The 13,501-nt window shown below is 36.7% G+C and overlaps 1 protein-coding gene across 1 annotated transcript in view; it reads left to right on the top strand.

Moving 5' to 3' along the window:
* The window catches only part of APLF (aprataxin and PNKP like factor), a 77,082-nt gene extending 64,008 nt beyond the window's left edge, over positions 1–13,074 (top strand). Inside the window, exons 9-10 of the mRNA XM_059407782.1 lie at positions 3,087–3,133; positions 12,557–13,074. Coding sequence (XP_059263765.1) covers positions 3,087–3,133; positions 12,557–12,762 — 253 coding nt within the window. The 3' untranslated portion in view covers positions 12,763–13,074. The remainder of the gene's footprint in view (positions 1–3,086; positions 3,134–12,556) is intronic.
* The last annotated feature ends 427 nt before the right edge of the window (positions 13,075–13,501 follow it).

Below are 13,501 nucleotides of genomic sequence, written 5' to 3'. Positions count from 1 at the left end.
TAAACTGTACTTGAATCTCTCAAACTCTTTGGTTCCATTTCTGTATCTTTTTTTTTTTTAATTTGAGTGTAGTTGACATACATGTTACATGAGTTTCAGGTGTACAACACAGTGCAACAAGTTTATATATTATCCTCTGCTGACCACAGGGGTAGCTACCATCTGTCACCATACAAGTTATTACAATATCATTGACTATATTCCTTATGTTGTGCCTTTTATTCCCCTGACTTACTCATTCCATAACTGGAAGCCTCTTTCTCTCACTCTCCTTCACCCATTTTCCCCATCCTCCTTCCTTCGCCCTTCTGGCAACCATCAGTTTGTTCTCTGCATTTATAGGTCTGATTCTGTTTTTGTTTGTTTGTTTATTCACTTGGGTTTTTTCGGATTCCACGTATGAGTGAAATCATATGGTATTTGTCTTTCTCAGTCTGACTTATTTCATTTAGCATAATATCCTCTAGGGCTATCCATGTTGTTGCAAACGGCATGATCTCATCCTTTTTTAATGGGTCTATGATATTACACACACACACACGCACGCGCACACACACCACACATCTTCCTTATCAGTTTTTTTATCGATAGACCCTTGGGTTCCTTCCATATCTTGGCAATTATAAATAATGCTACAGTAAACATTGGGGTGCATATATTCTTTCAAAATAGTGTTTCTTTCTTTGGGTAAATATCATATGGTATTTCTGGTTTTAATTTTTGAGGAACCTCCATGCTGTTTTCTGCAGTAGCTACACCAATTCACATTTCTACCAGTAGTGCACATGAGTTCCTTTTTCTTCAAATCTTCACCAACACTTGTTATTTGTTGTGTTCTTGATTTTAGCCATTCTGACAGGTGTAAGGTGACATCTCATTGTGGATTTGATTTGCAGTTCCTTGATTAGTGATGGTGAGCATCTTTTCATGTGTCTGGTGGCTATTTATAGGTCTTCTTTGGAAAAATTCTGTTCAGGTCCTCTGTACTATTTCTATACTTATTTCTAAAGACAGACATTCACTTACTTGAGACTTTCTAAAAGCACCTTTTGAAAGAGGCTGTAGTAGCAAACAGTTAAGACTATATTTAACTGTTCAATAAATTTCTTCTTAATTATTAAGAGCAAAGTGGGAAAAGTTGAGACTGCTTGGGACCTGAAAAATATATGTATTAAAATGGAAAAAAACAGTTTCAAATATCAGAAGACTATAAATAGTAATAATAATAACAATTGGACATCTATATAGAATTATTAACACTTGAAGAATCTCAACAGAGGTATACGAAATTTCAGTGTATTAATCTTGCTCCTTTTCAGTAGTTTGCCTTTTTTTTTTTTCAAAACAAAAAGCTTCCAGTGTATTTAATTTTATCACACTCACACAAAAAGATTTTGTAAAAGGTTACCAAAAATACTCCCAAATGACCAACAATCTTGTTCCAGGTTATTGATATTTATGTCCCTCTCCCTTATGTTTCTGCTCCTCCTCCTCTGACATCCAGCATTAATTGCATTTTCATAGACTGCATTCAACAAGTCAGTGAGCTGTGCTGGTGTGTTCAGTCTTCCCACACAGATCATCCCTGCAGCTTTGTTCATGTGCAGCTCTCTTGGCCACGTTGAAGTTGTCCAGTTTCTTTCTCTCAACTTCAAAGAGTCTTTTCCATTAAAAGGTCAGATTTCGGTTAATTATCCCAAATACACAATCTTTTCTAGAATCTTTTTTCCACTTTTCAAAACTGTTGAGTTATGACCCTAATTAACTGTGTGGTTGCAATCTTGTAGTGTGTTAATGCTCACAGATGAAAAGTGATTCCAAGAAAGAAGAGATACTAGCAGTAAAAAACATCCCTGACACCTGACAGAGTCTGACATGTAATTAGTGCCCCATGACTATTTATTGAACCAATGATGGATGTGTCAATGGCTAACATTCATTACTTACAACCTATCATGCCCTTAGACTAAGGACTTTCTCTGTATTCTCCATGAATCCTCACAACAGCTTTGTATGAGCTGTGTACCTTAGCACATGCCTATTGTCACTGTACCCCAGCTCTCCTGTGTGAATCCCCTAAGAGAGGTACCCATCAAGTGGGTCATGATCTGTTTGGATTTTTGCTGCCTGGACAGTTTTGTATTATCTGGAGAATGTCTTATATATATATATATATATAGCGTATCCCAACATTCATTTAACTAATAAAATAATAGAAAGATCATAGGTACATGTAATAAAAAATAGATACCGAAACAGTAGTTTCTGTTTGACTTTGGAGTATGTCATATACATTTCTCAATGCAAATTGCCTTTTCTGTTTTCTCATAACAATTGGGGATCTTTAGAGACATGACTTAGATGCTTTTGTCTTTGGATTCAAGAAGACCATAAAAGTATCCTTTTAGAGATTACAAACACATATACACACATATTTGATATTTCATTTTCTATGTTTTATACATGATTATACATTGCATTTTTATGTATGTGATATATGGCATTGACATTTTAGAAATAGAATATGTTACATTTTGGGAATATGACATCTTATTCTTCATCTCATACTATTTTTCTCCAGTTAGTCATGAGGGAAAAACTTTTGTCTGGTTCACCAGGATATCTTTGCATCTAGAAATATGCCTGGCATGTAATAAGCACTTAATGTTGTAATTAAAAAGCAAATGCTTTGGGGGTACCTGGGTGGCGCAGTCAGTTAAGCATCTACCTTCGGCTCAGGTCATTATCCAGGGGTCCTGGGATCAAGCCCCATGTCGAGCTCCCTGCCAGGGGGAGACTCTGCTTCTTCTACTGCCTCTGCCTCTCCCCCAGCTTGTGCTCTCTCTCTCAAATAAATAAATCCTTAAAGAAAAAAAAAATGGTTTTGTACAGCTTAGTGACTATAATTAACAACGAAAAAAGCAAATGCTTTTCAGTAAGAAGCTTATTGGGGCCTAATTTTATTTGTAGGTTAGTGAGTGTTCTGGTTTATTTTGTTGTTGTTTTTGTTCTACTTTAATTAAATATTCTTACTAATTTTTAGTGATTGGAAATCTAGATCTTATTTTTGTTTTCTCCTTTTTTAGGAAGAATCCCCAGCACAAGATAGAATACAGACATAGTGCAGTTCCAGGTAAGTAATTTTACCTCAGGTAACAAGATAAAATCTTCAAATGATTCTCTTGTTAAACCTAGATACAATTTCTAGTTATGTGAATTTTTGTTTAATGTCTGCTTCTATGGATTTGCTGATTTTAATGGTTTTTCTTAGATTTAAAAAAAGTGATAGGGGTGCTTGGGTGGCTCAGGTAACTGCTTTTAGCTCAGGTTATGATCCTGGAGTCCTGGCATTGGGTCCCACATCTGGCTCCCTGCTCAGCCGGGAGTCTGCTTCTCCTTCTCATGTGCTCTCTCTCTCTCTCTCAAATAAATAGATAAAATTTTTTTAAAGTGGTAAATTTTTTGTATACCAGATGTTTTCTATAATCGTTGTACAACAATATATATTTATCATTGTATCTTTTAGAATTCTTTTGTTGGCTAGTATCTGAAAACAAAATCTCAAACTATCCTCAGTGATAATGAGAACTTACTTATTTAAGTGAAAAAATAGAATAAGTGTGGATGGATTTAGACATTTACTGCTTTGGCTCATTAGTAATGTCAGTAATGTCACCAATGACCCAATTTCCTTTCATCATTCTGTCTTTAAAGGGGTCATTATCATCCTAAGACCGGCTCCTCCCCACCACAAAGGGACTAGATGCATCCTTATTCAGCACCCAGGTTTACATCTCAAGAGAGAAAGTGAACAACTTCAGTTCTCACTATTCCTAGGAAGAATCATGAAATTTACTTTTTTTTTATTGATTTAGATCATATTGTTACTCTTGAATGAATCACTAGGACGACTGATGAGTTTGAACTACCCCTGGAATTAGGATAGGTCACTTTCTTCAACCACAGGGATCCTTGATAGAAACTAAAGTTTTGGAGGAAAGAGAGGCAGGGAGAACAGATACCAGGGAAGCATCCATCAAATGTCCTTCAGTCTTAGGTGCAGGCATCTGTCCTACCTTCTCTTTCCCCTGTTCCAGACTTGAATACTTTTTAACTTTAACAAATTCTGGCTTCTTCGTATCATTCATATAATGCAGAGGCCATTTTGGCACACAATATTTCTACCCACAGAATGAGAGAAGAAAATGCATATTCTGCAGGCTATTAGCACATGCACATGTGTGTACATAAACACAGCCCCTTTGTAACCAAGTGACAGAAGTAAAGAATTTCACCATTAAAGAATTCCATTTGAAATTTCTCACTGAAACACATTTTCATACTTTAGTACTTCAGACACAGCTCATTTTATCAGAGCTCATAGGTTATAGAGGTTACACGTCACGTGTTATACATTTTTTTACTGGGGCTGTATCCAATGATGTAGCATTTCTGGGGGTTAAATAAACTTTCTTACCAGCAGTCATGTAATGTTTGCTGATTAAAGCATATTTTATTAGCAAGATTTAACACTGTCTCATGAAAATGCATTTGACACATCTGTATCTTTATAAAAATAAGAACCAATTTCCTAAAAACTATCAATGCACATCAGGTTCAATAGTTTAATCTGAGCTTTCTTTGAAAAGCCTCTTGAATTATCATTAGGGAATCTTCTGATGGAAGAACATTTTTATAGCAACTAACTTTCTTTTAGAAAGGCTTTTTATCTCATTGGAAAGCCAGTTTTTATAAATGTAGGTATTTTTAAGCAACATTTAATTTTTTTTAAAAAAGATTTTGTCAGCGAGAGAGATAGAGACAGAGAGAGAACACAAGCTGGAGAGGAGAGGCAGAGAGAGTGGGAGAAGCAGACCCCTCACTGAGCAGGGAGCCCAATGTGGGCCTCGATCCCAGGACCCCAGGATCATGACCTAAGCCCATAGCAGATGCTTAACCTCCTTAGCCACCCAGGCATTCCAAAATTTAATTTTATATTTTTAATCTACTTTCAAGGCCAAATTGTTGAAACACTCTTCCTACTCTAAGACTTATAAATTAAGGTGTCTGGAGTATTTCTAATCTTAAATATTGGGGTCTCATTATATTTCTTAATTTAGAGTTATCTAACAGTGAATTCTAACATCCTAGTTTTTCTCATCTCCTGAATCCTTAAAGTTTAACATCACCCAAGATCTTAATCTCATTTATATAGATTCATTATATACTTATTGATTCATTTATTATGTCTTCCAAACAAGCAGAGTTAACAGAGATCCATGAGAACTAGCTCTGGCTGTATATATTCTTGTGGCAAAGACGGTCTAAAATCTCTGAGGAAAGGGAAGAAGCACTTTCTGCTGGGTCTTATCACGGTAGACCTTGATGTGGAATCTAGGCTAAGTTGGTCTTTAAGGTGCTTAGATTTGAATCACCTGTGTTTCTTAGCTTTGTGGTCAGTAGATAGAGGATATCCCAGACAAAGTGAGGAATAGATCAGTGAAAGACACCAAGGAGGAAGATGGTAAGTGGTGTGTGGGGTTAGCAAGTGAATCAGTTTAACTAACATGGAGAGTGTCTGTAGTTAACTGTGGATGATACTAAAAGGTTGTATTGAGGCCAGATTACAGAAGCCCTTGAAAACTATACTGAAGATACAGGTGCATTGGCTTGGAATGGGGAGGCAGTATTTTATCCAAATCAAGTTGATGACAATGAACAGTCAGAGTTAGAGTGGGGGAAGATTTCTGGATGTTAAGCAGTTGAATAAAGGGCCAGAGCTTGGTTGGCCACCCTGAGAATGGAAAGATAGAATTAGATTCAAGTGAGATTTTGAAAGAAATATCAGATTTGCAAACTAATTGGTTTGGAGCCTGGGGTGACATAAAGGAAATAATGATGACTCGGAATTATAATACAATTTATAAGGAGACTAGGGATGACATTTACATATCATAGAGATCAGGAGGAAGAGACAGGTAGCTGTTGCTTTAATTTAAACATGTTGAATTTGAGGTGGGGTATCATAACTACGCAATGAAACAATAAAATTTAAGATGGTACCAATGTTAAAATAACTGCATTAAACTCTTAATATTTAACTTCTGATTGTAGCACTCCTAAAACATTTCTGTCTACAGAGTTCTTCCACACATGTAACAATTTATGTAGGTGTTTTTTTTTTTGTAGGTTTGACTGCAGTCATCTATTAAGCTTCTTATACATCTAATTGATTTAAAATTTCACTAACTTTCCACACTTCTTCTTAGAGTACTCTGGTTTTGGCACAAAATACTGAATGCAAGAGCAATCAGTGCCAGGAAAATTTTATTTTATACTTTCTTAGCTACCTTATCTTGTTGACACATTAAAAAAATTATTATCAGCATTTTATTATTTGATTATTGGAGTCATTCTGGCTTTTGTTATTATGTGATATGCATTATTCTAGGCTATTGGTACCACCCATGGCTGAAAATTTAAAATGTTCTACTGATAACTATTTTAATTTATCTCTGGTTCTGCAATGGTATGCACACATTTGTTTATATATACTTTCCTTCCAGAAGTAGAACCCAAAAGTTCTAGAAAGCTATTATGGAAATTAATGGAACTTAAATGAGATTCTATAAACTGATGCTTAGTGTAGGGAAAGCAGAGAGATTTGGGGTTACAAAAAAGGCTAGTGCAGTGGAATTTAAAAAGAGGAATAAACTTCATGTATAATAAAGTAGACCGGAATATACAAGCTGCTTTTCCAAGGCTAAAATATGAATACCCAACCAGTAGCTTGGTACATGAGAAAGATGAGTCTTTAGTAGTAAAATGAAGTATTTGAAAAAGTGTTTTCTTGTAGTATATAGTAGATTTTCATCTTTAGACTATTGAGCTAAAATTTGTTTTTACTTAATGAGAATTAATATCCTAATTAGTCCTCAGATTTACTGGTAAAGAAAGGACAATAAAATCTGAAGAATTATTGATGTTAAGCTATAAATCTGTTATGAGGCATCTCTTAGATGTCATCTAAGATGACAGTCTTAGATCCCAACACCAGAAATCTATTTGGAAAAATCAGCAATTTGGAACGATTTTTTTCTCTCTGTAAATCCAGCATTTCTTCCAATATGCATTTGACACAGTGTACTCTTCACTAGCTCTTCAGACTGATGTTCTTAGGGTAAGAACTGACAGTGAAATTTTAACTGTAAAGAAAAGTTTAGACACAAATTTAGAAATTGTCATTCTGATGTGACACATCCTTCTACATGAGCAGAAATTAAGAAATTACCACAGCCTAATATCAAATAGTTAATCCGTTGTTGCTTTAAAGATGTTAAAAGAGTCTGTTACTTTTCTAAAGGTGGTTCTTTTCCATCATAGAAATGTAGCATTACGCATCAGTTCTTCAAAATAAGTGCCCGCCTGTTTCTCCTGTGCTGCTTCATGCAGTCAGGCTGTCATCCCTGTGTTTCATATGACTACACTGATTTGTAGAGAAAATGATGATTCCTACTTTGGACTTAAAATTATAACTTGGGAGTCAGAAAAGATTTTTGAAGTAATTTAATCAACATCCTTTGACTCATAGATAAAAAACATAAATTCCATTAAGCCATTAAGTTAAGTGACTTGTGCACTGTTTATGGGCTTGTTTATGACATAGATCTTTGGGTTTCTACTCCCCAGTCTATCTTCTCTCTTAAGCCACTGCTGCTATTTAGAGACTTTTTGTTGGATGAGGGGGATGGACAATCACATAAAAATAGCAAGAAACTTCTAGGTGAAGATAGAGAGAAAAAAAATTGTTTTATCTGAGCTTACCTTGATTCAGAAGAAACAAGTGCAGTTCTGATTTCTTAGACACACTCAGGAATTATATTTCAGGGGCACCTGGATGGCATAGTTGGTTAAGCACCAGACTCTTGATTTCGGCTCAGATCATGATTTCAGGCTTCTCCTTGGCTCCGTGCTGGGCATTAAGCCTGCTTAAGATTCTCTCTCTCTCCCTCCAGCCCTCTCCCCACCCCCACATACTCTCTCTCCCTCTAAAAAAAAAAAAATCATATTTCAAATCAGCTAGCTATTATATAGGAAAATGTTATGTGTAGGCACTTATTTTTTTTAAATGCAATTATATTATTCTGTGGAAATCTACAAAAAAACTATAAAATTATGTTTTGTTATTGAGTTAAAAAATTAAACAACTCCTGCTATGTCTTCTGTTATTATTTTTGCACTTTAATAAGCCTTTCACCAATTTACAGTATCTGTACAATACTGAAGTCTTGGCTTGGGATGGTCTGTGATGGGATTCCTCGAGTGTTGCCTGGTTCTTTTACCAGCCAACTTCCTTGTATGAGCTTTCTTTGAAGTTTTTATCTAGCAAAAAAGTGCTACTAGCAAGGTTTATGTGAACTTTTCTAGTTTTATCACTTCAAATCCAGATACCCAGCTACCATACCGTATGTTTCAGTGTGCCCAGTTGGAAAATACATGCATGGGTTTTGGGTTGATTTTTTTTCTCCTTGCTTTCAATGCTCTTCATATTCCTTTTGCATAAAAGCTTAATTGTGTGCTAAGGACAGGCATTTTATTCCTACGTTAGGTGTTAGCCATATTTAGTTCAGAGCCCTGCTTCCTGAGTTTATTCCTGTGATTCAGGAAATCATGTAATAATTCATGTCACCAAGTATGCTTATTCAAAGCATTTTCCAAGAAAGTCAAGTCTCACTGTCTGCGTAGCCCCGTTACACTGAAAGGCAGAAACTATTATTTTTCTAAAAACACCTTCAGCAAAAAAAAAAAAAAAGGTAAACTCCCATGTAGATGGCATTTACATTGTAGAATACTTAAGGCCACTAACTGAATTTGCTAAAGAGGATCCATTGTAATTGATTCCAGAAAGATAATCACATGTCAGCATTTACTACCCTGTTAGGAAGTGTCCACATGGCATGGCCCTGCTAACACAGGACAGAGAGCTGACTTCGCCTTTGTCATGAGTTGGCTCTTCAGGTGCTTTTACTTAAAGCACAAAATACCTGTTCATGTGAAGTAGAGTGGATGAAATTTGCTACCAGCTGCATGGAGTTCTATTATGGATGGGTTTTTTTAGATTCTGAACCTTCTATTTAAAAGAGCCACCTGGGTAGCTCCGTCAGTAAAGTGTCTGCCTTTGGCTCAGGTCATGATTCTAGAGTCCTAGGATCGAGCCCCACATCAGCTCCTTGCTCAGCAGGGAGCGTGCTTCTTCCTTTGCCTCTGCCTGCGGCTCCCTCTCCTTGTGCTCTCTGTCCCGCAAGCTGTGTCAAATAAACAAAATCTTAAAAATATAAATAAAAAATAAAAGAATCATATGGTGTGATATTTATATCAATGAAGATTGGATAGATATAAATAATTTTTTGAGAAAATAAATAACATGACCTTATTGCTCAAGAAATGAGCCTTCCCAGTAAACTGCTGAAGATTTCCAAGGTTCATTGAAGCTTAAAGCCCCTACAATTAGCAGGATTTAGATAATAGTCTTTAATGTAACTCATTATATTGACAGGCTAGTGATTAAAAGTGTAGGTTATAATAAGAAGGGTTTCTGTAAAACTAAAGGTATTCAGCAGTTGATTTGCAAATTGTTCATTTGTTCATCCAGTCATATATTTAACAAATATTTATATTAAGTGTCTTCTGTGTAAGAGGCGTTGTTGTAGGAGCTGAGGATACAGTAGAGACAAAGCCTTGCCCTTGTAGAATTTTACAAAGGTGGACAGTATGCATGTGAACAACTATGTGATGTCATATAGTGAAACTGCTGAGAAGAAAAAGTATGTAAGAGAACAGAATGGCAAGGGTGTGTTGGGGGGGAGGGACAGGTGCCATCTCAGATAGGATGGTGAAAGGATTCTGATAGTTTGACATGAGAGCAGAGGCTTGAAGGAGAGAGCAAGACAGGTGATCATCTAAGGGCAGACTTTGCCAGGCAAGGGAAATGGTGACTCCAAAGGCACTGGAGATGATCCTGCTCGTCCTATTCAAGGTGTGGTAGAAAAAGGGTAGAATTGAAACAAAGAGTAAGGAAGGAGTGGCGGATGAGTTCAGAAAATCTAGTTGTGTAGGCTCTTAGAGGCCAGCACCTGCAAGTCAGAACTTCAGATTTAATTCAGAGTGAGGTAGGAAGCTATTAGAAGCTATCTAGCTTCTCTGTAGAGAATAGATAAGAGTTGAAGCAAGAAACCAGTTAGGTGAACATTGGAATTGACTGAGAAAAGAAGATGATGGTGTGGAGAACCAGACAATGGAGTAGATAGAGTGAGAAGGGGCAGTTTTTTGATGGCAGAGTCAATAGGATTCTCTTGACATATTGGGTATTGGGTTTTCAGTGGAGGATATTCAAGGGTGATTCCAAGGTTTCTTGGAAGGCTGGAGAAGTCACAGACTCAAGACTGATAAGAAAATGACTAGATTTGGGTGAAGCACCTCCAAGAGCTGTGTTCAGGGAATATGATGTTTCAAGATGCCTGTTCCTTATGCAAGTAGAGAGAATCCATAGACGGTGAGATAAAGGAGAGTGGAATTCAGGTGGTAGTCAAGGCTTGGAATATACATTTCGGAATATAAGATATAAGACTGGAGTGTGTTAGAGACTAGAGGTCCCAGCCAGAAACTCAAACACTCCCAAAATTTAGAGGTTGGGAAGACGAGCAAGAGCCAGCCAATGCTTGAGAAGGAATAGCCAAATAAAGCAGGAGGAGAACCTGAAGTTGTTTCAGCATTATATGTGTTTTTCTTGTGAATCTGCTAGGGTAATTTCTGAATCTGAAAGGAGACGGGTGTTACTGAGATGTCACATACTTATAAGAGAGAACTTCCAAAGCAGAATGGCCAAGAACAAAGCTGTGGACAGTCCTTCCTCTTCCCTCCTTTGCCATCTGCAGACTACCCTTGAGATGTGTTTTCAGTGTTTCCCATCACCAAAGTTTTATGGGAAGCTGAGATTAGCTAGACATAAAACATAACCTCAGGATGCTTACAGGAGATAAGAAATGTTTACAAATAAATAGAGTTACAGATTTCCCTTAAGGCACTCCGTTGCTTTTATGCTAATGAGAATCATGCAAATCATTGTTTAGCCTTTTTAGCCTTGGCTACCAAGAGACTGGGGAGAAAGCTGACGCTCAATTTATAATAAGTATGTTAAAAATGAAACATTCGGGTTTTTATGTTCTTAATGTCTACTTCTTTTATTTGTATTTTTTTAATGACCTCATTATAATCTGTCTCAGATCCTCTCTGGAAATGAATGGAGATATCAAGAAGAATGTAAATGGGCTGTGAGAGTTAAGAGGACAGATAAATTATCTTTTTTTTTTGTCATCCTCATTTCTTCCTCCTCAAATTTAAGTTTCTTTTAAGTTACATCTGTCTGTTGCATATGAACATTTTAAGAAGTTAAGTAGAGCATATACAGAAGTACAAACAGTGATTGTTTTTTTTTTAACCCATACGTGTGGTGTTGGTCACAGGTATTGTCCCCTGCCATTCAGAGATTTCCAGATAGAATCTTCCTACTTGTTTCTTAAATGTTCCCCATCATCCTGGAGTTTCTTGCTGCTCATTTGAAAACATGCTTGTTGCTTGTCATGGAAAGAAAATAAAACAGAGTGGGCTTAGGGAAGAAGTGGAATTAGGAAGAGAATTGTAGTGTTATAATTCTAGTTTTATAATATTACTTAAAAATTTATAAATTCTATGATATTATTTAGAAATCTGTAAATTCTAATGGCTGTTCTCATAGCAATCCTGATATCTTCAGTAGTCACAGTCCCTGAAACAAGCTAAGATCTATTAAACCACACTTGCTGAAGTGTAGAGACTCATGTTTTCTCATTTGATCACAAACGTGGTGTGTTAATCAGATTGTGCTAGCTGTCCTGTGATCACAGACTGTCCCCAGATTTCAGTGCCTCGTGACAATAAGTAGGTGTTTTTCTCCTTCGTGTTATGGCTGCGTGTTAGCTGTGGCCTTGTCCAATGTGTGTTCTCATCCTGGAATCCAGGCTGAAGGATCAGCCTGAGCTGGGACATGAGGGAGATGGTGGCAGAGGGAAAACGACGGCCGTAGAACCCCAGAAAGGCACTTACGGCTTCCCCTTGGAAGTGGCACAAACTGTTTCCACCCACTTTCCTTTGACCAAGTGTGATGTCATTGGGGCTGATTAAATATAATCATATCACAGGGAGGGACAATAAGTAACTGGAGCAAGAGTATATTCAACCACCCCGAGGGTAGGGTAGGATGAATATGATTATGGTATTATTAAGGAACTGTGACTGTGATTCTCACAGGACATTTTAGTTTCAGGAGCCTCATGGTAGGAAAAGTTAGAATTCTAACAAAGTAATTTTAGCCCCCTTTCTAGAAACTTGTGGTGCTTAGTGCTGTCTTAAGTAAAAGTAATTCTTCTCATTAGAGAAAGACACTTTACAGCTGGCTATCTCTGCTCCCAGGTTTGAGTGGTGGTTAATATGTTGTGTGCCAATCTTTTTTTTTTCCCAGTGAGAAGCGTAGCAGATGAAGACAGTGATAATGTTGGGCAACCCAATGAGTATGACCTCAATGACAGCTTTCTCGATGATGAGGAAGAAGAATATGAGCCGACAGATGAAGATTCTGACTGGGAACCAGGACAGGAAGACCAAGAGAAGGAGGATGTGGAAGAGCTTTTGAAGGAAGCAAAAAAGTTTATGAAAAGGAGAAAGTAACTTTTTTCTGCAGTAATATATGGCTCACATTTATTCTTTATGGAAAAAATTCGGGTACTAATGAGGCACTTATATGATAATTGGTTTTTCTTCTTTTTATAGTTGTGACTTTGCTATTGACTCTTTGCAGATGAAACATTGACATGCCAGCCCTTGATGCAGTAGATGGAATTTGTTTTGTTGTCTTGCTTTTTCTCTCCTATTTAAAGCATCTGGAAATAGGAAGCAGACAGAGAGTTAAAGAGAAATAATTGATACTTTTCATGTACTTTGTGTTGGGAATAAAAAGTAAAAGCCATAGGTTGCACAAAACTTTGGCCTTGTTTCTTTTTTCCAAAGATTCTATCTTTCTTGAACACTAGGCAAGCAGAACCAGGCTGATGACATCATGGGTAGGAGAGCATGCCTCTTTTATTATTGAAGTCATTCTTTAAGCAGAACCAGGCTTTAGAAAGTGACAGCCATCATATAATGGCTATGATTTTTTCTAGTACCCTGGATATGAACTTTACAATTTCATTTACTACTTTTGTTCTTTGAAACTTGGGGAAATGAGTATCAAATGGATACTGAAAATATATTCAGCTAGACTATAGAAATGTTCACCCTGCAGGGAATGTTATTTTGTGCTCCACATCTGTAATTTACTCTATGTCCGAATTTAAAAGTAGAAAAATCCAAATGACTTGACAGTGTATAGACTCAGACTATTTTTTCAGACTTTTCAGACTAAAGTCTT

The sequence above is a fragment of the Mustela nigripes genome, chromosome 7 (assembly GCF_022355385.1).
Source record: "Mustela nigripes isolate SB6536 chromosome 7, MUSNIG.SB6536, whole genome shotgun sequence".
Taxonomy (NCBI): Eukaryota; Metazoa; Chordata; class Mammalia; order Carnivora; family Mustelidae; genus Mustela; species Mustela nigripes.
This window is presented reverse-complemented; position numbering and strand designations above follow the sequence as displayed.